Genomic DNA, 25461 nt, shown 5'->3' with positions numbered 1-25461 from the left:
TATTTAAAATTATTAACACATGTCCTCTTCACCTTGCTGCAATACTAAATAAATTTTAGCAAGTTCATTTGCAAATAGAGTATGCATATAATAGAAATAGAGTATGTTAATAGCGTAGTCTAAACTGGGTATCTCCTAGTCAGGCACTTCCTTCTTTAGCATGGCTTATATGCTTTTGTTGACTTTTCTTTATTGTGCCAAAATAAATATTATTTCGAAAATAGTTGCTAATGTGCTGGCTCGGGATCTGGCTAACCTAGAAACCAAGTGTGAGAAAACAACATAAACATTAATACTTCTTTTTAAAATGCTTTTAACTTTATTAAATATTTTAATACAGCCTAAACGTATGCTACACAAATATGCACCGTGGGTAAAAACCTAAAAATATGATCATATTTGCTTATACCTTATGTATGTATTACAGTTTATTTACTTATATTTTATCATTTTATTAGCATTTTACTCCTATTAGAAAATTTAATATTGGATATTTAGCATGATAAAGTTTGTTTGTTTTACTATAACTACGTTGGAATGCCCTGTTTAGCCAAGAGAAAATTGTTTTTAAGAATATTATTAAGACAGAATTTGTATAATTCCTGTAATATTCTAGACAAAATTTTCGCATATTGCTTGAAGCTACATAATTCTAGTATCTCTTTTCAGAAGTGGTGGTATCATTTGCACTTGAGTTATAATCAAGAGGCATTCGATAAAAGCCCTTTAAAGTGTTGTTAAGAGTGTTAAATAAATCAGAACACTATTAACCCCAATCAAGATTCTTCATGAAACTAAAGACACACAAATGGCGCATAAGGAAACAGCTGACCTTTTAAGCGGCTTTGTAAATAAATTTAAAAAATTGCAAAAAAACTTTCAGCCCAATGCTCAAAGCACTATGATAAACTACAGACAGCAGCCTGTTAAGTTAACAGTGAACACTAAACACAGCTCAGTTACAGCGACCGTTAATGCAAACAGCATTCGAACGGCGCAGAAAGCAGCAGGTATTGAGGCAAAAGCTGTAAAAGCTGTGGCTGCCGTCATTTCGGCCAAGGTAACTACGACTGGCGCGCTCAGCATAAGCATAAGCAACAACAACAGCAACAACAACAACAACAACAACAAAAACCCGCCCGACAACAACAACACGACGTTTGGCTTTGTCCACTGCGAGCGAACTTTGAATATTCCGTTTCGCTCGCTCGCAGCGTAACGAGATTCGCTCGCGCAAAGCTTCTCAGCGGGTGTTTTGACTGTTTTGACTGCAGAACTCTGTTGGCAAGAGGTGAAACAGAGAGAGAGAGCGAGAGAGAGAGGGACAGAGTTTTGACCGTGGAGCTTCTCTGGGCGACTCAGTGCGCTCAGAAGGTGAACGACGACGCGGCCGAGCAGACGTGTGCGCGCTAAACGCAACAAATTTTGATCTCAACGGTGCTTTTTTTCTCCTCTCTGTTGTCACATACACATAAGTGTGTGCGCGCGTGTGCATGTGTAAGTGTGATCGCCAATGACCGCGCCTTAAAGCCAAGAAAAAGCGTCGTTTCATTAGCCCAAAAATAATGCGAATAAATAGTCAAAATAAAACACACACAAAAATACCAACGGCAAGTGCAACAAGTGCGTAAAGTGTTGGAAATTGCATTCGCAATATAGAGTTGAAAAGCACTGAAAATATCGCTCGCTGCAGAAGAAAGAAAAAGTGAGGTTGTGTTGGTGAGTCGCTCGCTTGGCCAGCAAGCGACTATTACCAAATACACCAATACAGCGAACTTTAACCAAAAGCCACACAAAGGCCAACACACACACACACATACGCAGACGTCTTGAAGCTGGCTTTTAAAAGAGCTTGAAGATATTTTCTTGTAATTAGAACATTATGGAATGGCGTGGAGAAACCGTAAAACAAAGCTCATTAGTGCGAATATAATGCAACGGCGCGTAAAGATTCAACTACGAAGCTGAATCCGAATCCCAATCCGATTTCAGGTGTTGCGAGTGTTGCACGCTTTCATGAATGTCTAATTGCCAGCAAAAACAACAACAACAACAACAACTCGTACTATCGCTATTTTTTGTGGCCAATAAACTCAACAAACTTTGCCAACTGCATGCGCTCAGCCAGCCGCAACAGCGACTGCGACGCTGGCAGCGCTGCTAGCTGCAGTTGCACTTGCTGCTGCTGCTGCTGCTGCTCCGGTTGGTTCCACATTCTCGTCTACTTCCGTTTCGCCTGGCATTACATGTTACTCACTTCCCTTTGGGCTCGAGCTGATGACGCGTTACCAGCCAACTTTGTTGTTGGCTAATTAATGCGCCGTACGTAAAAGGAAGTGGACATTATCAATCAGTTATCTGTACATATATATATATATATATATATATATATATGCGTATATATATATATAAGTCTTAATGATAGGCCTCTTAGGCCAAGACAGGAGGCATTTGTGGGCTTACATAGATAAAAAGCGATAAGCGTTTGGCAAGTGTTGCCCACTTTTGGCCAATTTTAATTGAGAGAGTGAGAGAGCAGCTTATCAACTGTGAGCCACAACGTGTTTAAGTGAGAGAGAGAGAGAGAGATCGGGGGCTGTATTATAATCTAATATGTGGGCTGGTATTAGTCATTCGAATACACTGCATATCGCGTGTGCTCATCCAACGTATTTAAATCGAAAAAAAAAGCTGAAATGCCGGCACAACAAATGACTACAGATGACTAAGATCGTTTAAAACTAATGAATGATCTATTTGTACTGTCTACAGAGCTCATCAAATATTCTAATTATGCTCAGGGCCAGAAGAAAGAAGAATATATTACTCTAGTGCCCAAAAAAGAGCTGTAATTAAGTAAAGTATATGTTTTTTTGTAATTATTTATGGGATAATTAATTGTTAAGCCTCAAATGGAAAATCTAAGAAGAGCGTGTTAAAATCTAAAGTCCAAGTGATTTATCGGGTCATATTGAAGGGGATTTGGGTATTGTTATGCAAAAGGTAAGACGTTAGAGATTTGTGAGGAAAAGTCAGATGTGCGAAGCAAAGTCTTCCTTTAAATGAAAGTTCAGAGACATTATTGATAGGGTTTGAAAAGATTATTTGGCTATGTGTGAAGTGTTAAAAATGCTTTGATCTTTGGAGAACTACCTGAGTATGGCTTCCCAAAAGTATATAATGGTCGTATATGTGACCGATTTTATTATGACTTAATAGGTTAAACCTCTTACAATCAAGTACAGAACACATCAAAGTGTACACAGCAAAAAGTGTACATATGTCTGTTTGCTATTTTGCCCGTGTGTATGTTATATACCTGCACAATTACCTGCAAAATTAACTTACTTTCGGGTTTATTGTGCCAGTTACAAACGTGTTTTGAATTTTCCATTTTCTATGTCAAATACAAATTTCGCAAAAAAAAGAGAGCAAATATAATTAGAATAAAAAGTCAAATCATTTGATTTAATCATGTCTAAATTGAATACATGTGAAAACACATGTTTTTTTATTTTTCAATTATAAGAAGACAACTCTTGAATAAATCTGTATTGAATGGCATATCACATTTTGTACAAATTTTCTTTTAATATGTTTAAAATTCAATCGACCCTTCAGCTTTTTTTTTCAATTATTTCTTGGCTGTATCTAATCAATTTAAGGAACTACAATCAACGTTTAGCACTATCTAACAAATTCGATAAGTGGCTATCAAGAGATATTGCAATATTGGAATGCTGATATCACAAAGCCTTAAGATAGCTGTGGGCCTTATTAAAAAAATTACACATTAACTGCAATCAAAGGAAGAAAGGCATTTAAAGGAAGTTTAATCAACGCTTTTATCCACTTATCTAAGCAGAATGCATTCCTTGACATACGCAAAATGCCAAATGAAGTTAATAAACCCATAAAAAGGCAGACAATAAACTTTTGAATGCACTTTGGTGCAGGCCAAGTCACAGCAACAACAACAACAACAACAACGACTTCTACAGCAACTGAAAACAACAACCACAGTAACTTGACATAGCTGCCAGCTGAGTCACAGATACATCGATAATAATGCACAAGGCACCAAGACGCTTGGCCATACACTGAGAGAAAATAAAGTGTGAAAGTGTAATTATCTTAAGCTAACGAATTTAAACGAATTAAGTTTGATTGGCTAAAATATTCTAGGAGCTAGCCAACATTTTCTATTTGTAAAATATATGTAATGTAAAAATGTAATAGGTAAATGATAGGGAAAACACTCAAGAAATTTTCCTAAATATTTTCTTTTAAAAAAGCAATCCTAAATCCATGCATAATGCCTTTATAGAGAGAAACTGATTATTATTCATTCTATAATATCTCTGAAAGTATCTTCTTCTTGAAAATTATTAAGATTTCTTGTGTGTTATTAGTTATTATTTATATAATACCATTATTAATTTTGAAGCTGGTTTTGGCGACGTTTCCATTTTTAAATATTTATTAAGCCGAACCTCGAGTAAGCTAAATATATATTATTAGTATGGTTTTTTTTTTTAAATAGTTCTCAAAATTTTTAAAGTTTGTCAAACTAGTTTGTTGCAGTGTATGAGCCGCGCCCGCAGCTCAAGAACAGTACCGCGCAGAACAAAGCTGCTTTGCATATGCAACATAAATAATACGTTGAGCGGGGAGGGGGGCACACAAAAACCGAAGAAAACTCTTGAAGATAGTGTTGGAAATGCTTTCTTTCTTTCTTTCCACTTTTCTACGCACACGTAGCCCACAGAAAATGAACAAAAAAAAAATACCTTTTGCGGTGCGTGCGACGCTATCACTTGCCCGCCCTCTACCGCTCTTTTACGCTCTTTATCACTCTCTCTCTCCCTCCCACATTTTAACTCCGCCAGTGAAGGGCTCGCTCTGAGGCTAGCTCTCTCGCGCTCATTGCATGAATGAAAATGCCTACACATTTACAGTTACTTTACAGCACACCGAGACGTGGAGCCACAACAACAAAAGCTGTTCCCCAACTATTGTTGTTGTTGTCGTTGTCGCTTCTCAACACTCGTCATAATACTAAATGCAAGCAACCCGCTCAGTCGCTGCTAACGGTTCTTTGCGTACGGACGTGTTTTCGTGTATGTTTAAAATACATCTATTTTTGTTGTTGTTGTTAATCGTGGGTTGTTAGGTGGGGGAGGGGAGGTACTCAACACGACCCATCGAGTGTGTTGTGTTGTGGCGTGTTAATGTATTGGTATTTGTGTGTTTTGGTTTTGAAACGTTGTCAAGCTGCCCGTGTGTGTGTGTGTGTATGAGAGTGTGTGTGTGTGTTGGCTTTTAGGGCCAGTTTGTGGCGGCTTATCAGAGATTGGTAACAAAGTTTGTGGCTCAGAAACAATATGAAACTGTGTATTTTGTGATTTTATTACGAAATGTTAACAACAAATTTAAACAAAAGGGAAATTATAGTGAAAAGCTGTGTGAAAGAAAAGAAGCTGTTATTTTCTTCGATTACGTGTGAAAATTTAAAGAGTGCTCAAAACTAAGAAAAAATAAAATGCTTTGAATCAAATAAAATTATAAAATATAAATAATAAAATTCAAAAAAATTAAAAGATTTAAAATGTGTAGATATATATTTGACAAAAAAAAAAATAATAATAACAATAATAAATTTTAAACAAATTCTAACGCTTTATATCTAACAAAAAATAATGATAATAATAATATTAATAATAATAATAACAATAACAATTATAAAACAAGTTTAATTAAAATATTACATAATATAATGGATAAAAGTTGAAATTTAAAAGCTTTCGCTTAATAAAAATACATTAGATTGATTATAAAAAAATAATATATATGTATATAAGCTCGCATAAAAAAGTGCTTGCTTAAAATTATCTTAAAATTCTTTTGCAAATGAATTTCCAATGAGATCAGTCACTTGATTGAAAAACTCTCGAATTAAATACTCTTGAGACTATTTTGAGAATTCCCTCTGCAATAATAAATTTTCTCTAATCTTTAGCTAATCAACAACAATTAACTGCCAGGGCAATGTAAAAATATGCAAAATAATTATAAGTAAAAACGAAATTCACAAAAAAATAAAAATTAAATTGTGTTAATACAACGCACGAGCAGTAGATAAAAAAACAATGCACAAATGACGCTGCAACGACATAAAACGAAGTTGTTGCAACAAAATAAACAATGTTCTAACAAACAAAATAAATACAAAAGCTGCCCGCCCTTTGCCGCCAAATGGGGCAACATATGCACAATACTCCTCTGCCTGCTGCTGTTGTCGTCCTGCCAACTGGGTCGCGCACAACAACAACAACAACAAAAGCTTCGACAGGGCCAACAACAGCAGGCGCTGCCACCCCACTCGGAGCTGGAAGCAGTTGAACTGCTGCAGGACAACGACAACAACAACGAGAACGAGAACGACAACGATATCGAATTCGCCAGTCTCGATGGCGCCACGCAGCTGCTGCCCGCAACGCGTCATGGCGGAGACGCCACAGCGGCGCCGCCGTCGACGCCGGCGCTGCTGCTGACATCATCGGCGAGCTCCTACACGGAGCTGCAGGGCGGCGAAATTCTCAGCGAGCGCACCTTGCGGCTCAGCGAGAGCCCGTACCTGGCACGCGATGACCTGGAGGTGGTGCGGGGCGCACGACTCACCATCGAGCCGGGCGTGACAATTGAATTTGCGCCCACCAAAGGACTCAAGGTGCGCGGCGTGCTTCAAGCTGTGGTAAGTGGCATCAAAGAAAAGATTGAAAATTATGAGATACCCTACAATTAGAGGGGTATGTGACTTAAGCGAGTTGTTTTGTAACCACTTTGTAAAGAGCTGAAGTGGGTAAATTAGTTTTGAACGGGCTTTTGTAACAGACAGTTGGGTTTTTATACATATATAAAGAGCTAGAGTCAGATTCTCTCTAAACAAATTTTTTTAAGGATTTCAATTACAAATACAACTTTAAAATTAAAATAACTCTTTAGGTCTTCAGAGTTGCTCAATCTAGAAAAAATTAAAATCTTACTAATGAGGATTTGTGGCTCAGTTTCTCTTTAATCTGCTAAATATATCAAGACATTAGAACTTATAAACTAATGTATGTATTTATAAAACATATATAAAATATTTTCTTAAGATATTTTTATAAATTTCAAAACCTTCAGAAAAATTACATAGTTTTCACTAGAATTCTTTCAGTCTTTATATCGGGTACAAATATTGCGCATAGAGTACTTGAAAGGATATTGTTATGAACTTTAAATCAAATTCAGATATTGTATATAGAGATAAAGAACTCATGTTCTTTCATCGAATCTGACAAAATTAATCGAAACCTTTACAATGCATCAATATTTAAATGAATAATATTTATATTAATCATTTTTTAAAATTGTTTGAAAATCAAAATCTTGGGAACAATGTGCTTGGTTAACTTTTCGAACAGATTGTGCTTAGTTTAAGACTATATAATTTTTTAAGGGGAACTTAAAGATCAATTAGGTATTTATGGTCTTGAATTCAGGTTAAAACTAGATTCGATAACTCGCCATACCTAAAAAGAATTTCATACTTCAGTCAGTTAGGGCCGTTGTTACCTTATTTTCTAGATGAGGTGCTTAATATTTTCTCTCTGTGCACAATGTTTATAGCATATATAGGGTATTTGGAGAGTTGATCAAGCGAAACATTTGCATTTCGCCTCATTGACTATTGCGAATGATTAAGCGTCTGGCGGGGCACCTGTTGCTATCAGGCAACAGGTGAGTAACGGCAATGATAGATAAGCGCATAAAGTTTCGTAGCTCTCGTAGCATTCACTTTTTTTTATTTCTGTTGACTTTTGAACTGATAAGATTGCGATTGTTGCGTGATAAGGGCTCTATGCTCGCAGTACGGAGAACCTCGTGCCGAGTACTCGGTATTGGCTGTGGTGGTAGGTTAGGGCGTCAGCGCATGCGTCGCTCCAGTTGGGTCCACAATTGGGTCAGACCAAGTTCACTTCCTCAATGAATCGTTGCACGATTCCAATTACAATAATAACAATTACCGACGACTTCAAAGAGCCAACTCTTTGCTGCTGCTGCTGCTGCCGTTGCATTTACTTTGCATGTCCGCTCCGGCCCCGGCTCCACTCCCTTCCCTTCCCTTCCGTTCCGCTCGGTCACTTAATCAGCGGTCAGGAGTTCATTAGGGGTTAATTAGATTTAAGTGAACGACGTCGCATAATTGATGTTTGTATTGCCCTGGAAATGGGCAAATTAGCTCGCATCGATCCAACTCTAAGCTGAGCTGCCAAAAAAAGTAAAGAAATATTTTTGTTTTTACTAATTTTGTATGCAAAATAGCCGTGAATCATCTTTGTTCAACTATTGACCTGTCAGAGTTGGGTCTGGCTTTAATTAAATAAAACTGTTTGCTGTTTTCTCAATTGCCTAAGTGGGCGTTGCTCAAAGCATCCCATCAACAATATCATGCGCAACGCATAGGTGTTAATTAATTGTAGAAAAAAAAACAATATATACTGTATATGCCATATACCGAAGATCTTGACAGATGAGCACGAAGGTCAACGGGCGAGAAAATAATCATAATTGAAAAATAGAGAAAAGAAAAACAAAAAGTAGACAAAAAATTGGACACAGCGCGTTGCGCGTGTGAAAGGCCAAAAGCTGAGGTGAAAAATGAAAGATAATCAGAAAAAAAGTTCACACCTGACAATTATACGAAAATTGCACACAAAGCAAAATATTCAAGAAATGTGGAAAAGTGTTTTACCCAACACACACACACACACACATCACCTGGCATTTCCATTAACATCACCAGCCTTCCACATCTCATTCAAATTCAGACACATTCTGAATTTCTGCGTTTATTCAATTAGCAGCAGGTTTGAAATTGCGAAAGTTTATTTAAGAACTTCCAGATACTCTATGCATCTTTTCTTCTCTAGTTAAAGACATTTGCAATTATTAAATATGCGGTGTCAATAGGTTTCCCGACTAATTGATCTTCTTTTTTTACAGTGTATTGAATGCCAGAGAGGGCGTGTTTGAGAACTTTAAAATACTCTGTGTTCACCTCTATAGAAATTTCTTTTACATAACATTTAGTTTGCTAAAAGTTTTTTACAATAATTAAATATGCGCCCCCCATCAGGATTTAAATGAGTTTTATACCGTGAACTTTTTGAAAATGGGTTAAATAAATTATAATGGTTTTGAGCAAATTCATTTAACAGGCAGAAGAAAGCATCTTCGAGCCCATAAATTATATATGTATATATTATTGATCAGCATCAATAGCTGAGTCGATCTATCCATGTCCGTCCATCCGTCTGTCCGTATGTATGAACGGAAGGATCGTAGAACCTATAAGAGCTAGAGACTGAAATTATGAGTATTACGTGTACGTGTAGTTGAGCAGTTCGAATTTGTTTCCGATAATAGATGACTTTTGCAAGCAATCAATAAAATTCGATGTCGAAATCGTGTTTTTTAAGCAAATTTCTTTGATTTATTTGCTAGAGTCACCAAATTTGACATGTAGCTTCTACAATTGTATATACAGCTCAAGTATCTTTAGTTGTATAGCTATCTAAATATTTAAAATATTTGATATTTATTTACCATTAAATTAAATTAAACTTAATTTATCTTTGCAGGGCACACCCACAGCACGCATTACACTGAAGTCCCAGGGTAATATTGCCAATTATAAAATGGAACTGCCAGATGATCAGGAGAAGGGCATTCGCTTGGTGGACGGACCAACGCCTGTCGAGGGACGACTGCAGCTATACCACAAAGGCGCCTGGCGCTCTGTTTGCTCCAATTCAAGAAAGTAAGTCAACATTCTTAATAGGTTGTGCGCAAAGTTTATAGGCTTGCAGAACGAAAGTATCAGAAGTGAGGTAAAGGAAATTGATTCACCAGCTAAAGCTCAAAAACTCAACGTTCCTTAGAAAATAAGAGGTAATAAAAGTTAGAAAAATAATTAACTTTGGACACAAGTTGTTTGTTTGTGCTTGACAACAAAAATTTTATTCGCAAGGATATCCCATTCCCAATTTTCAATTAAAAATGCCAAGCAATTTGTTCCTCGACGAAATATAGTTAATGGAACTACTTAGCTTTTAATTTATTTATTTATTTACCGGTGTGAGCTGACAGTTATAAATTAGATTTTACCATGAACCGAACCCCAAACTAGGTTAGTTGACTAAAGAACAGCAAAACCTAAGCCTGAAGCAAGCTACTTTTCAAAATATACTGTTTGGATCCAGGAAAATTATTTTTCTTATTTTAAAATATTATTAGAAATATTGAAAGGAATTTGACGAATCAAGCTTGAAACTAAGTTTACGAAGCGAACCTGAAGGCGAGGCATTGATTTAAGCCGTGAAATAAAGAACATTTTGAAGAGCTGGAGAGATATTTTGTTTCTCCCTCGAACATATACTCAAACGATTTATTATTGTCTCTTCTTGAACCTATTTGATCAGCATAAAAACAACCTATGTCCACGCATTATAGGATAGTTCAAATATTCAACACCATATCTTCTCAGATAAGTCAACTCCTGAGCTTCCCCGCGAAATGTTTGCTTTTTTAAATTTTTTTTTTATATTCACAGAGTAGTTCTGCTAGGCAATTGCACATAGTTCATTCTTATTTCTCATATTAATAATATATACGTATTTTCAGTTGGACCCTCGCCGACTATGCGGTTGCCTGCAAGCAATTGGGCTACAGAGGAGGCCGCTTCTGGAACTGGGTGGAGCGCACGCCCGGCTACTATCCACGCTTGCTCTACGAGCAGCCCAGGTGCCGGGGCGGTGAGAACAGTTTGCTGGACTGCGCCTGGAGCTCACGGCAGATGGGCGCCGGCTCGTGTGACTACCACAACGACTTGGGCATCCAATGCCTGCCGGTGCACGCGGAGCCGCTGGGTCACTGGCGCGGTCTGTACTTTGACAATGCGCCGTCGACTAAGACACTGGGCAGGGATAACACGGTCTATGCAGCGCAGTCGGAGTCGCGTCTCAGGTATGTGGACATCATCCGGGCGGGCAACGGAGCTGGCTTTAGTGCCAAGTCGGCGCTGGAGGTGCAGGGCCTGCCGCCGCAAATGGAGCACGTGGTGATCAGCTACTCGGCGTATACGGGCTTCAACAGCACCCGGCCCTGGGCGGGATTCCAGCTGCAGAATGTGACGGTGCGCAAGAGCAACGGCATTGGCATCTTTGTCAACTCCAGCCAGGGTCTGGTCCAGCTGGATGGCTGCTCGGTGGTGGACAATGCCGCCGATGGCATCAAGTATGTGGGTCACGATCTGCGCGGCACGGAGCGCACAGATCGCGCCAGCATCTACGACTTCTGCACGCTGCCCACGACCTCCGGCCAGACCTATCCCATCTCGCTGTCCTTTACACAGAAATACTACGCCGGCTCGGCCAAGGAGTGCGGCAAGTACTTCTTCACCCGGCCCGGCTACTATCTCACCCTGCACTTCGAGCACTTTGTGCTGCAGCAGAACGAGACGGCCAGCGTGGAGATCTTCGACGGCGCCTCCACCAACGATCGCCAGCTGTTCGTCTGGCACGCGCGCAACTTCACCCGGCCGCAGAGCGTGACCAGCAGCCGGGAGAAGATGTTTGTGCGCATACGCGCCGACGCACGGCGCGAGTTGAGCGGCTACTTCCGGATCACCTCGGGCGATTCGGTGGCCTACGATCTGCGTGTCTCGCAGTCCACCGTCGAGGACAATGGTGGACGCGGCGTGGCCATCGACAACATACGCTCCAAGCTGCACGTCCATGCCAGCTCCGTCTCCGGCAACGGGCACGTGGCGGGCGTGCACGTGACGAGCGGCGCGGGCGATGTCAACATAACCAGCAGCAACATTAGCTTCAACAATGGCGCCGGAATTAACATAACCTACTATGGCGGCAATCGGAATATCTCCCGGTCGGCGATAAGCTCGAATCGCGGCTACGGCCTGGCCACCTGGCTGAACCAGACCACAGATGTGGACACCGTGGAGTATATACCGATTAATCAGACCAGCGTGGTGGAGTACTCACAGATTGGCGGCAATCTGGAGATGGGCGTCTTTCATGGCAACTACTGTCGTCCCATTTGGGTGAACATCACGGGCAACAGCTTCAATGGCAGCCAGCAGAACGACATCTACATCGAGTCGTGCTACCAGGCCACGGCCAACGGGCAGCCCAACATGCAGCTGCAGCTGGGCCACAACATGTTCAAGTACAGCCAGGCGAATGCCATCTACTTGAGTCCTGCCCTGAATCTGCAGGGCCGCATCGAGTACAACGTATTCCGATATGGCGCCTATGGCTGCATCTATGTGAACAACGACTACATCTTCCAGGAGTTCAACTATCTGCCCGTCAAGCTGATCATCCAGAGCAACTATTTTATGCGCAACAGTGGCCTTCATGTCGTCTCCTTGGCGCTCTCCCCCTACAGTCGATCGGAGGTGCAGTACATCCTGTTCACCCGCAATTTCGTGAAGAGTAACAACATCACGGAGGCCTTTGGTCCGCTAATTGCGGGCAGCGAGGGCAACGATGGCGCCGGTCGGCTGAATCCACGCTCTCGCGTCGCTGCACCGGTTGTGGTCGGCTCCAGCAATGTGGACATCTATCGGAATATACTGCACAATCTGGACTCTGCCTATGAGATTGGCTCCCAGCTGACGGACCAGAGCCAGATCATCAATGCCACCTGCAATTGGCTGGGCCACACGGACGAGAATCGCATCTATGCGCGGCTCTTCCATCGCAACGATCGCTACAATCTGGCCAAGATCAGCTATATACCCTACCTGCTGCACAGCTCCAATCCGGGCTCCACGGCCATGATAACCGTGTCCACGGTCGTGCCAAGGTTCTTCCACGAGGGCAGCGATGTGATTGGCGGCGAGGTGGACGGCCAGGACATGGTGCCAGCTGGCACCTACACCGTCACCAAGGACATTAACATTCGTCCCGGCGGCAAGCTTATCCTGCAGCCGGGCACAACGCTGCGCTTTGAGCCCAGCGTCGGCATGATGGTCGCGGGCAAGCTGGAGGCGCGTGGTCGACGACCCGACGACATACTCTTCACCCTCAAGCGGGAGACCATCATCGGGGAGCACAACGACACGGAAACCCTTGACCTGGACAGCGAAACGGAGGCCATCGACATGGAGACGGAGGTGCTGCCCGCGGACGGCGTGCCCCGGGTGCCGGTGCGTCTGGTGGGCGGTGCGGGCGCACACGAGGGTCGCCTGCAGCTGTACCTGAAGGGTCGCTGGGGCACCGTCTGCGACTACGGCTGGAATGTGCTGAACGCGGCCCTGGTCTGCCATCAGCTGGGCTACTCCCTCAATCCGCAGGACTGGCGGCTGCTGCGCTCGCAGCTGCCCAACGCAGGCACCTCCGAGGATGTGCTGGTTGCGAATGTGCGTTGCACTCCGCACGATCGCGACGTGACCAAGTGCCGGGCGGAATACGAGTTCGAGAACAGCTGCAGCCACGAGAACGATGTGGGTCTGCGCTGCTACGAGGGCGCCTGGGCGGGCGTGCGGTTCAGCATGCTAGCGGAGCGGGCCGACCTGCAGTACGTGACCGTGGAGAAGGCGGGTCTCTTTGACTACACCACCAACTCGTTCCGGCCGGCGGTGCAAATGGACCATGCGCGTCACAATCTGGAGAATGTGCGCGTGGTCAACAATCTGCAGGATGGCCTGGGCATTATCTATGCGGACATCTATGCGGGCAAGTCGGTAAACAATATCAAGAACTCGGAATTCTCCGGCAATCGCGGCAGCGGCATCAGCCTGAAGCAGCTCGACTTTCGCATCGCCGGCTCGATCATCAAGGACAACCGGGGCAGCGGCATCTCGCACGATGCGGTCATTGCCTCGCTCGATCAGAAGGAGATCGGCGGCTGGTTCAACATGGCCCGCGACTTTAATGCCTACGACACGGACTACGATCCCTATCTGCTGCCCCATGAGATAGCCAACATCGATCTGGGCACCTTTGAGCACAAGTATATACGCACCGAGGAGCTGCTCGGCCAGTCGATCAGCCGCAAGATTGTGGTCCAGTGCCCCGCCGGCTATGTGATTGGCATCCAGCTGCTCAATCCCATACACAATCAGTCCACGGAGAGCATCAGCATACTGAATGCCCGCACCGAGAACATACGCAGCGACCTGTGGCAGGTGAAGCGCGACCTCAACGTATTCCCCGCGACCAGCAGCAGCTACGGCATCATCATCTACTACGAGAGCGGCCTGCACGCCCTGGGCGGAGCCGTCCTCATGCTGACCACCGTGACGGCGCCCGTCCAGAACATACGCAATCGGATTGTCAGCGGACCGGTGCCCACCCTGACCATACGCTCCACGAAGATACAAAAGAATCTGCGCGGCATTACGGGCTACTACTACAATCGGTATGTCGGCGACAGCGGAGAGTTCTATTTGCGCAAGGCCAACGAGTCCATCAAGCTGATCAACTCGGAGATCAGCTTTAATGAGCGTGAGGCCATATTGATCAAGTCGCCCTTCTGGGATGTCATCTCCAGCAATCTCTCGGAGGTCACGCTGCACATCAACGGCTCGCTCATCAGTCAAAACGGATATGGCATCCGTCAGCTGTCCAAGGATTTACGCTCATCCAACAACCTGTTCCACTATGTGCTCCAGGATAGCACGGTGGAGCAGAATGCCCATGGCGGGTTTCAGGTGGCCCTGCCCTATGTCTGGCAGTACAATGAGAACTTTACCCATTCGATTTACTTTGGGAATAGCACCTGGCAGCGCAATCGCAACTTCCACATTGGCATCTACGGGCACTATGCCGTCTTCAACATAACCTCGAACGTGTTCCGGGAGAACAGCTGCCCGGGCGCAGTCATATCCCTGGACGGCATGGAGAAGCGTCTGCGCTTCGACAATAATCGCTTCGAGGCGAACAACGCCAAGTTCGTGCTGCTTTTCAAGGCGGACAGTCTCAGCGAGATCATTGGCCAGGTGCCGGCCAGCATCGAGTACAACACCTTCAAGGGCAACCAGATCGTGACCTTGTTGTCAAACTACAGGCATTATATGAAAGTTGCCCGACGCATGCGCAAGCAGCATCAGCTGCCCAGCTCGGTGATCCGGCTGGATGGCGTGCAGACGGTGAGACTCTATCGGAATCTGATAGCCAACAATGAGATGGACTACAATCTGGTGGCGGGCGTGAGATCGGCTCGTCTCAACAACTACTTCTATGCCGCGGAGAACTGGTGGGGCGGCCTGGATGTGGCCTACATCGAGTCGAAGATCTTTGATTTTGACAACTGGAACGATCACGCGGACGTCATCTATCAGCCCTTCCTCATCGAGGACAGCTACGATGCGAGCGTCTCGGTGGTGGCGCCGCCCAACGAGGAATCCGACCTGGCCACCTATCGCGGCGGACGCGTCTATCGGGATCTCACGCTGCCCAAGCAGTCGACGCCCTACTACATTGCCTCGGACATCACGGTTATGCCGGACACCACGCTGACCATACAGCATGGGGTCACGCTCGAGTTTGAGCCGAACGTGGGCATCCTCGTGCTGGGCACGCTCATGGCCATCGGCTACAAGGAGTCGCCGATTGTGATGCGTCCGTTCCGGAATGCAACCAAGGAGTCGTTGGTAGTGGCTCCGCCGCGCAAGCGTGCGCTGGAGGACATGAGCGCCGCCCTCACAGACTTCGACTCCATCCGACTGTGCACCAGCGCCAGCAATTGCACGGGCGAGGCGGACGGGCTGTACGGCCTGAACGAGGGCTTCCTGGAGTACTTCAATCACACGACACTGCAGTGGGTGCCCATATGCGATGGTCGCTTCACGGAGCGCAATGCCCAGGTCGTGTGCCGGGAGCTGGGCTTCGATCCGCTCAACGTGTACTACGGCCACGACAGGCGCATTGAGTTCCACACCAACTCGTTGACACGCATCTGGTCCTGGGTGCAGCCGCTGGAGTGTCGTGGCGATGAGGAGCGCATGGAGGACTGCGCCGAGCGGCTCAACGGGCAGCTCTATGGTCATCGGCACGAGTGTCGCTGGGACGATGTCTTCGTCTTTGTCAGCTGCAACGGAGTCGCCGACGACGAGGCCTACTGGGGCGGCATACGCTTTGCCAACTCCAAGTTCGAGGAGATTCAGTACGAGCATCGGCTGCACAATACACGCTCCCACGGCTCCCAGACGCAGCAGCGCGAGAGCCAGCTGGAGTTCGTGCGCATCGAGCAGGCCGGCATTCTGCACAACCACAAGGCGGCCGCCATTCAGGCCATACACAAGAACCCCATCATCAGCTCGGTCAGCATCGAGAACTCGGCCAACCATGGCATCAACCTGATAGCGCCCAGTGGCAAGCTGAACCTCAACCATTTGAACATCAACCGGACCCTCGGCACGGGCATCAGCATTGTCTCGCTCAGCGGCGAGGGTCGCGACAGCGATGAGTCCAGCTTCACGCCGCTCAAGCAGCTCGACTTGCCCTACAAGCTCTTCTCGCTGGTGGACATTTGTGATCCGCAGAAGGTGCTGACCATAGAGGAGCGCATGCTGGTCTACTACAAGTACGATAATAATCCGGTCAACTGTGTCAAGATCTTCACGTCCGCCTTTCGCGCCAAACCCATCGGCTTCCGTCTGCTGCAATCGAATCTTTTCAATCACTCAAAGCTCTACGGACGCACGGACTTCATTAGGCTCTACGACGGCGACATCTACAATGTGACGGCCACGTATCTGGGCAAGATTGAATCGGACACAAACAATCAGCGCTCCTTCTTCAAGACGAAGGGTCCCACGTTGAGTCTGCAACTGGTCGCCAGTGGCGCCCCAGAGACACACGGCTTCATAGCCGAGGTCGTCACGGTGCCCATCTCCACTTTGGGACAATGTAAGCTTGTTAGAAATAAGACGGAATCATTTGGCTAACCCTGCTCTACTCCACAGATCGCGATGCCCTGCACAACATCACGGACACGCACATCTCGGGTGCCATGAAGGGCGCCGTCAGCTATGCCTCGGCGGGAGAGGTCACGCCAACCCTGACGCTCATCGGCAATCGCATCGAGAGGAACTGCAAGCAACTCTATGGCAATTTCTCCACCTGCGCCTCGGCGCTCAACTTGGACGTGCAGAACATGAACTCCCTATATTTTATGGTCAGTTACCCCCAATTTATCTGCTCAGATAAATTACTTATCTCGAATCCTTGTAGAACAATCTGCTGCTGGAAAACCAGGGTGGGCTGCGCATACGTGCCGATTCCCGCGGCACCGCGACCTCGCTGCGTGGCTTTGTGCATCACAATCTGTTTATGCGGAATCGCAATCGTCCCGCTCTGTTTGTGGAGGGTCGTCAGTCGTCGCCCTACCAGGAGGTCGAGCTGTATCGCAACTATTTCGCCCAGAACATGGCCGGCTACGAGGAGGTCATCCGACTCTGCCAAGTCGTGTCCAACTTTAGCCACAACTACGTCCACAGCAATGTGGGCGGTCGCATCATGGAGGTTTCCGGCTTCGAGAAGGTGCGACTCCAGATCTATCAGACAACGGCCCACAATGGTTTCTACAGGTAGGTGGCTAGTAGAAATTAGTTGCAAATAATTTTAATATGCTTTTTATTCAGGAATGTGGCCACCAACTGGATGTCGCGAGCGACAATTGTGGCAGGCACCGCGGGTCAGCAGTACGTGGACAACATATTCGAGAACTATGAGAACGACTACGAGCTGCTGACAGTCAATAATTCCATGTAAGTAAGGGCTAGCTTAAAGCGGAGGAAGGAATCTATAAGTCGATTAATGTGTACCCAAGCCCAACTGTTAAGCTCTCTTCTAGTTAAAAAATATCTATGCAAAGTACGATCAAGAGTATTATCAAAGTACGGGGTTATGGGGGAATGTGGGAAAACTTATTATATAAAAACTCGAGAATTTTTGGGGAATTTTTTTGGAATTTTCCGTAAGAGAGCAATATAAATTCCATTTTCATAATGAGCCTCAATTCTAAAGGTCAACGCAGTTTTAATAAAGTACGAATCAATACTCGTTAAATTGGCGAAGGAATATCTTTGAAAGAGTTTAGGAAACACTTCATAATCTTGCACATGAAGTTCTTATTTATAACTAAAGTTCTTAGCTCAACATAAATGGAGAAAATATAGAACTTAAAATACAGACGAATATCTAAAAAATAAAATGAAAATATTCCTTAAAATATTCCATAAACTATCTGGTATAGAGATTTATCAACATTGGTTAGAAGGTTTTTCCCTTGCTAGTGGATTTACTTTTCACATTCTCAATGTAAATATTAACCCACTTTAATCTAACTTTCTACTCTACATCCTATTCTTTCTCCCCGCGCTCTCTCTCTCTCTTCCTGAACACCTAGTATGAGCTTTGATTATGAAAACAGGTGAGCACATAATACGCATTACATTAAAAACAATTACTTATCTTTCACTTTATCAAATCTCATCTCATCCAAGGACCTTTGAAACGTGGAGCTCCAAGATAGACGCACGCCACAATTACTGGAGCTACAACAACACCATCTCGGTGCAGTCGCGCATTCGGGATAAGCACGGTAGGATCTAGGACCTAGAATCCGATTTACAGCTGCTAAAATTCCTTTTCGATTTGCTTTGCAGATGATCCCATGCTGCTGGAGGTGCTGGCCGTGCCGTTCCAAATGAACAACGAGACCATTTTGGACGGCAAGTGTCCGCCCGGCTGGGCCCTGGTGCACGACACCTGCTTCATTTATGTCGGCGCGCCAATGAGCTTCCACGAGGCGCGCGATTTCTGTCGGTCGGAGAACTCGACCATGCCCTTCATACGCACTGACAGTACCACGTTGTGGAAGTATCTGCAGAGCCAGATGCGGCATCTCAAGTACCCGGAGAAGGTCTGGATACAGGACTACAATCACATCGAGCGCTGCACGAGCTTCGTCTTCAACGAGGTCGAGGTCGGGGACTGCAACAAGGAGCGCGGCTTCATCTGCGAAATGGATCCGAGAGTAAGAAGCAGTTAGAGTTAAATGTAAATATATATTAATTGTCCTGCCTGCAGGTCATCATCGATCCGCTGTCGTGGCGCGCGGACATTTTTGCCATAAGTATTATCTCGGCCTTTGTGCTGGCCATCATTCTGCTCATCCTGGTGGCCTTCTGCTGGTTCGCCAAGTCCAAGCACCGGCATGTGCAGCGCCTGCAGCGACGCAACAGCATTCGCCAGAGCCTGCGCAGCCTCAACAGCATCGATCCGCAAGGATCCCTGCGCCGTCGTCCCAATTATGTATGATTTTCGCATCTTTTAACGCATCTTTAGTTCGCTTTAGTTGAGTTTTTCTTTTCGTTTTGTTTTTCCTTTTTGCTTCTGCTTATGTTGCCTCAGAACATGTCCAGCAATGGCACCCTGTCGAAGAGCCAGGACTACAAGCAGATGATGGTGGCCAATGGCTCCATCGACTCCATGGACAAGAGCGTGCTCAGCTCGGAGGCGGGCAGCTTCGAGGGCTACGACCAGAAGCCCCACTACAATGAGTACGTCAACCAAAATGCGCTCAGGCCCGCTGCCCAGGATCAGCATCAGCAGCAGCAGCAGCCACCCAAGGTGGCCACCATATCCAAGGGCAGCGCACATCGCGCCCGGGCAGCTGCCGCCGCACTGGAGCCCGATGCCTTTGAGCTGAGCTACCGCAACGAGGGCTTCCGCGACAACTCGACCTATGGCGGCGGCACGCGCGCCAATTCCATCAGCACCAGCGTGGCGGAGGACACGCCCATTATACATCAGACGGACGCGGAGACCGAGGAGCTGGGCTCGGATTATTATGGCAATGCCAGCACGCTGCCGCTGCGCACGGATACGGGCAGCAGCAGCGTGGGCGGACGCCGGGGCCAGCCGGGTCTGGCCTTTCTCAGCGAGCTGAAGCAGAATTTGCCGGAATATCAGCGCAGCTCGCACAGCAGCTTCCTGCCGCAGCGCAGCAGCGGCGATTCGCTGCCCTTCGACCAGAAGCTAGACCAGTTCAACTTCTCCACAGAGTCGTCGCTATATCGTCCGGCGCCCGCCGTGCCGCAGCAGGTGTCGCCCGCGGATATGCGCCGGCCGGACTCCTACTATACGGCAGTGCGCAGCAGCAAGGCGCCCACATCGCACTATCGCACGCCCAGGCCACTGGCCCAGCCGCCGGCGGCGCCCACGGTGCACGCGTCACGACCAAAGACTGTTTACCAAACGGCAGCGCAGGAGGCGTCGCCCGCAACGCCCAGGTCGCCCACGTCGCCAACACCGCGGGCCAGTGCCAATCCGTATCACCGGTCCAAGTCGGAGGCGCTGCTCGAGACGGATTTTGATAGCGAGGCCGGCGAGGGTGGCCTGGTGCCGCTCCACGCCAATGGACGCAGCCATAGCCAGCCCTTGGAGACGGCCATGTAATGCACCGGCCTCACAGCCGCTTCCCTTATTCTCCATTTCCAACTCAGTTTCGCGACGTTAGTTTTTTAGTTTGCGTAAAATACTTTTAAAGACGAGATTATGTTAGCCGACGAACGAGAGACGAACGCCCCACGTTGTTTTATGCAGAAAACTTAAAGCATTCCATCCATTAGCTATTAAATTTAACATAAACATATAAAAGACGAGCGCATAAAACACGAATTAGTATTAAATTGTTGTATATAATTGATTATTCTAATAAATATAAGTTAATGCCAATATTGCATCAAAATAACTTAAGATTTCAATAATTGTCAATTTCCAGACATGTTGACATTTCAATGTGTATTAACGCAATTTCTTTTTTAACTTGTGAATACAAATTCAAATCTTATTTCCCGCGCATTCGCGCAGCTTAACGAATGCATTGGATAGCACACATTGAACGAAACAGTGACCGTTTAAATACCAACCTTAGTAGAGCAGGCAATTTTTTGGCACTGATTACAATTTATTCAAAATGCAGTATTCAGTATTTTGTGTATTTTTGCAATGCCTGCAAGCGGTCACACTGGAAATTTGTAAACCTAAATTCATATTTAAACTAATTTAAATGCTCGCTGCACGGACGCACAGGAAAAAGGGACCACTGCAAGTAAGCATAATTGTAAAGCATTTTCCCCAGCTAGCCGCCCCAAAACATAAAAATGTATTATGTATTAGTTGCTTTAATTAGCCCAAACTCTAAGCTTGGGTCCGAAAAGCGAAGCTTTTCTCGTTATTAACTCTTGAATTTATAATTCGACAATTACTTATAATTCGAAGAACTGGAGATCCGTTTTATGTTCAGGTCGCATTCGCTATATGCGAATTCGTCCCAAAGATGTACATTCCACAAGCCTCACGCAGTCGCCCGCAATATCTCAGTTTTCTGTGATTAGTTCATTCTCTCTTTAGTGTCATCATAAATTTTCCAATTCAACTGCTTCTAAATGTGTACCAACCCCTCAGTACGCAAACACATCCACCAGATGCGTCCTGTATAGTTCTGGATACGGATCTGCATTTGTTATACATACAACACCAAACAATATCTGGACAGAAACCACCTGGAGAGCAAGCCGAAAATGAAGTGAACCCATCCGAAGGATCGTAGCTGTACTCACTTGGATATGGGGTATGTACGGGGTACAGGGTTGGATATTAATTTGACGCATTCATTTCCTTAAAAGTTAACATCTCGTGATTAGATGGAGATTGTGACGTCGCTGAACATGCGCAATGGCGTGTTGTAGCAGTGAGCCTTGCTTATGCACACCAGACACAGGGTGCACGGTGTGTATCTCCAGGGCCAGGATCAGCAGCCTTAAAATGAATTTCAAATTAGGATATTACTGGAACAAGGCTGTGGCATGCCCAGGCCAACGGCAACGGCGGACCACAGCCAAGGGTTAATTGTAGAGAGATTTTAAATACCTCCGCAACAGCCACCACAGGCACGAGCAAGGCCACCGCCACCTGCGCAAGTTGCAGCAGTGGCGGCGCATCGCATACGCTTGTTGTTGACGCCCATGGTCATGTTGGCGAAGCGCAACGGGAACGACGCGGGTCCACAGGTGGGGAACGGGAAACACATGCATGCTGGCCGCCCTTGGCATGCCGCCCTCGGGCACTTGTCCTGCATTCCATTACGCTTGACGCAGTCGCAGGACGTATATAGGATGCCACAGCGTAGTTCGCGACTCCGACAGCCCCTGGGCTGCAGATTGGAGAGGAGGGAGAATGCATTAGGATTTAAGATTTGCTTGATAAGTGCATTCGGTCTAACTGACAAGGATCAAACATAGGCGGCAACAATTACCTCCTCTATCAAGGCGAGCAACAATTGATTGCAACGCTCCGATCGTTGTGAGAGTTCACGTATCAAAGCATGTGCAATCAATGTTGCCCACTCTGATAGTTGGGTGTAAATTTAGCACGAGCCGTCAATTTAAGGCCCACAGGGTCCGCAAGGTAGACGTTCACTCGTACGATACTGATGGGCGTACGATGGACCAAAGGTGGACATTGGACTGCAATAATTTCCGCTCAATGGTGGACATGAAGGGCTGGCCGCGAAGCCGACCGGCCCATTCGCATAGCAGCAGTACTCGTTAGGCGGTGGTACGTCAATAATCTGTGGCTTTGGCTGGCAGAGCAGCGTCTGGCACACCTCTCGCGGCTCGCAGACTTTCTTTGGATGGCACACCATATAAGGATCTGGTACTGTCGACGGATAGTAGATGACCCTTGGCTCGCGAACCATCTGCGGAACCCATATGAGCTTGGGCACCTGTATCACACGCGTCGTTTCTACGACCTTGGGTATGGTAATTTTCCTGCAGCGATTCACAACCATCGGCTCTTCTATCGTTTTCTCGCAATAGACAACATTCTTTTTGCATATCAGCCGAGGCGGCTGCTGCACCGTGACGGACTTTGGACACGGCGGCGATATGCGTGGCGCAGCCTGCGGCACGAGCATTATTGGCAATAGGGTTCAGGTTTCGCTATGCATATCCTTGCCGAGTGCACGAATACACGACCCACCAGTAGACGGGCTAACACACACAAATACTTACCTCAAATGGTCCGCAACATGGGTCACACATCTTAAATTTTTGTTTCTACATGTTAAAAAATAATAGATATATATATTAATTACTCTCTCATTAAATACAAGTCCCAAATTATTGACTATATTATTTTTCACTTAAGATTCCACAAACTTACTTTGTTAAATTTTAAGGGAAATTTTGAATTTTGATAAAAAAAATTTAGAAGCGAGCCGAAACGAATGGGCCGAAATCCAGCTAAAACTAATGATTTTACCTGGAAGGCTCACAGCCTCATGGTCAAAAAGTTGAATATCAATTTGAGCTCGAAGTCATGGCCAACTTTATGCATTTCCCATTTATTAGGCATATTTCGGTTTCACTTTTTTAAATATACAAATGTAATCTCTGAAAGGTTTGGGTTTGTTTTATAGCTGTTTGTTGCCATCTCGTTTTCTTTATTGTGAATTATATTATAATAATTAAATATAACTGTAACAACATTTTTACATAAACCCATTTTTTCTATTATTAATAGTTTATATTATTTAATTAATTTACAAGCATTTCCCAGATTCTTTTTTTATTTAAATTTGAACATTGAGTGTGACCATGCTAGCTAACGCTAGAAATCCGCAATTATGTCATGCTGGCTCTTTCGCACACACATTCTATCGCACTTTTTTCAACAAACCAAGTAATGAAGACGCTTAGCACTAGCATATTTGGTGTGCAATAATTAAATCGGCGATAAATAAACGAAAAGATCGTGCAAAAATGTTACAGTACACATTTACGGACGAAGTAACTGAGTTTATTATCGAGAGCGTCCATGCCGAAGAATACCTGTGGAACCCAGCGAATCCGTTATACAAAGTGAGGCCCATGAAGAACGATTTCTGGGTGAAGTTGACCGAGGACATTAACACCAAATACAAGCCAAATACTCCAGTAACACAAGGTGAGTAAATATTGGCAATATCATTTATGGAGAGTACTGCAACAATATACATTTTATTTGCAGCTGATGTGTGCAGGAAATGGAACAACCTGAAATCCTATTACAAGTATATGTATCAGAAAAGTGCATTAGACGATTGGAAGAATAAGTCCAAGATGGATTTCCTTCTGCAGTTGATTACTTCCAAACCTGGTCCAAATATCTCTACCCGGAGTAACATTAGCGTATGTGTGAGTGTGTTTCTATTACAACTATTGCCTTAATGTCTTCATATTCGAATTAACAGAAATTGGAGGTATCGGACGAGAGTAGTTTTCATACAGAAGACTCATTGTACGCTAACGACATTGAGAGCCCCCCCGTCGTAACCGAGTGGGAGAAGGAAGAGGAGGAAGCTCCCGCCGCAACAAAACCAGCTTCAACAAGTTTCCCTGATACGACCTCTGCAGGAAATGCTGAATCGTCGCAATCGGCAAAAAGAATGCGTGCCTCCAATGATGCTGCGTTAAATATTACCGCAGTTAATAGCATAGCACCACCAGCTGCGGAAAGGAGCACGTCGGAGCCGAGCGAGTTGTTCCATTATGGTAACTTTATCGTACAAAGCATAACACGCTTGGATCGGGATCTCCAGATAAAGGCAAAGAAACTATTGACAAATGTCGTGTTGGATTTGGAGACGGAGCAAATGTCAAGGGATATGGCCACGAAATAGTCGCCTATTTCCCCCAATGTAAATAATATAATATAATTTTAAGTGTATGTAAGGCAGTGAAACTTCCAGTTTTAAGCAAAAAGACATTCTCCAAGTACTTATTTTAAAATATGTTTGTCCTGTCACTAATGCGTTTTATACAAAGTATGTAAAGTAAAATGTAAAAGGACAACTGGCTTCAAGCAGCCACCATACGCATTTATATATATTGTTAAAAATTGCAATCCAAAAGTGCCAAGTACAAATTGCAGTTCAATGGCAATTTATCAATCGATTACGAAATTACTTTTATCTACATTACACCAATTGAGTGTGACCAAAGAATGGAAATGAAGAAATTCAAGCAAATACCAGATTGATCAAAAATCCCGAAACGTATTTTTTACAGACGCTTGGTAATTTCACCAATTGCCACTGTCTTGAACTAAAGATTCTTTAGATTTTCCATTTTACAGTTTTTATTCCCCCGTTTACCCCCAGATTAAACCCGTGCGTTGATTCCAAAATATAATTTGCCAAAAGTTCAAAAAGGGGTCCAAATTTTGAGTAACTGAAAATTTTGAATTTACAATTTTTAAAATTCAAAGAATAGTTCAGATTTGTTTCTTGTTCAGGTCGCATTCGTAGAATTTCTACCAACTCTTTAGCGCTTCG

At 45.0% G+C, this 25461-nt stretch overlaps 4 protein-coding genes across 5 annotated transcripts; 2 read left to right on the top strand and 2 right to left on the bottom strand.

The window, feature by feature from the left end:
- Positions 1-1379: 1379 nt before the first annotated feature.
- On the top strand, positions 1380-20832 carry bark (protein bark beetle). Its single transcript, XM_064692702.1, has 12 exons — positions 1380-1497; positions 6020-6754; positions 9687-9865; positions 10729-16982; positions 17039-17250; positions 17307-17662; positions 17717-17842; positions 18484-18507; positions 18581-18678; positions 18743-19113; positions 19167-19391; positions 19491-20832. The coding sequence occupies exons 2-12, from the start codon at positions 6158-6160 to the stop codon at positions 20535-20537; spliced, it is 9489 nt and encodes a 3162-aa protein (XP_064548772.1). The 5' UTR covers positions 1380-1497; positions 6020-6157; the 3' UTR covers positions 20538-20832.
- Positions 20833-21264: 432 nt separating this feature from the next.
- Positions 21265-23439, bottom strand: LOC135435575 (uncharacterized). The gene is made up of 5 exons (XM_064692708.1): positions 23310-23439; positions 23159-23203; positions 22014-22296; positions 21704-21902; positions 21265-21646 (listed from the first exon to the last, which is right to left on the bottom strand). Exons 2-4 carry the CDS (start codon positions 23186-23188, stop codon positions 21895-21897), a joined length of 321 nt encoding a protein of 106 aa, XP_064548778.1. The 5' UTR covers positions 23189-23203; positions 23310-23439; the 3' UTR covers positions 21265-21646; positions 21704-21894.
- Positions 22528-23137, bottom strand: LOC135435572 (uncharacterized). Its single transcript, XM_064692703.1, has one exon. The coding sequence runs from the start codon at positions 23059-23061 to the stop codon at positions 22528-22530; it is 534 nt and encodes a 177-aa protein (XP_064548773.1). The 5' UTR covers positions 23062-23137.
- Positions 23440-23815: 376 nt separating the features above from the next.
- LOC135435574 (uncharacterized) lies at positions 23816-25001 on the top strand. 2 transcript variants are annotated; one of them, XM_064692707.1, is made up of 3 exons: positions 23816-24092; positions 24156-24316; positions 24379-25001. In XM_064692707.1, the coding sequence occupies exons 1-3, from the start codon at positions 23909-23911 to the stop codon at positions 24805-24807; spliced, it is 774 nt and encodes a 257-aa protein (XP_064548777.1). In that variant the 5' UTR covers positions 23816-23908; the 3' UTR covers positions 24808-25001. The 2 variants fall into 2 exon arrangements, with proteins under 2 accessions (XP_064548777.1, XP_064548775.1); XM_064692705.1 differs by having other exon boundaries at positions 24156-24322.
- Positions 25002-25461: the final 460 nt, after the last annotated feature.

Source organism: Drosophila montana, unplaced genomic scaffold (genome assembly GCF_035044405.1).
Source record: "Drosophila montana isolate Dmon_TW-CO22-7 unplaced genomic scaffold, ASM3504440v1 contig_3639_1, whole genome shotgun sequence".
NCBI classification, from domain to species: domain Eukaryota; kingdom Metazoa; phylum Arthropoda; class Insecta; order Diptera; family Drosophilidae; genus Drosophila; species Drosophila montana.
Note: the sequence above shows the minus strand (reverse complement) of the source record. Positions and strands in the feature narration are given on the sequence as shown.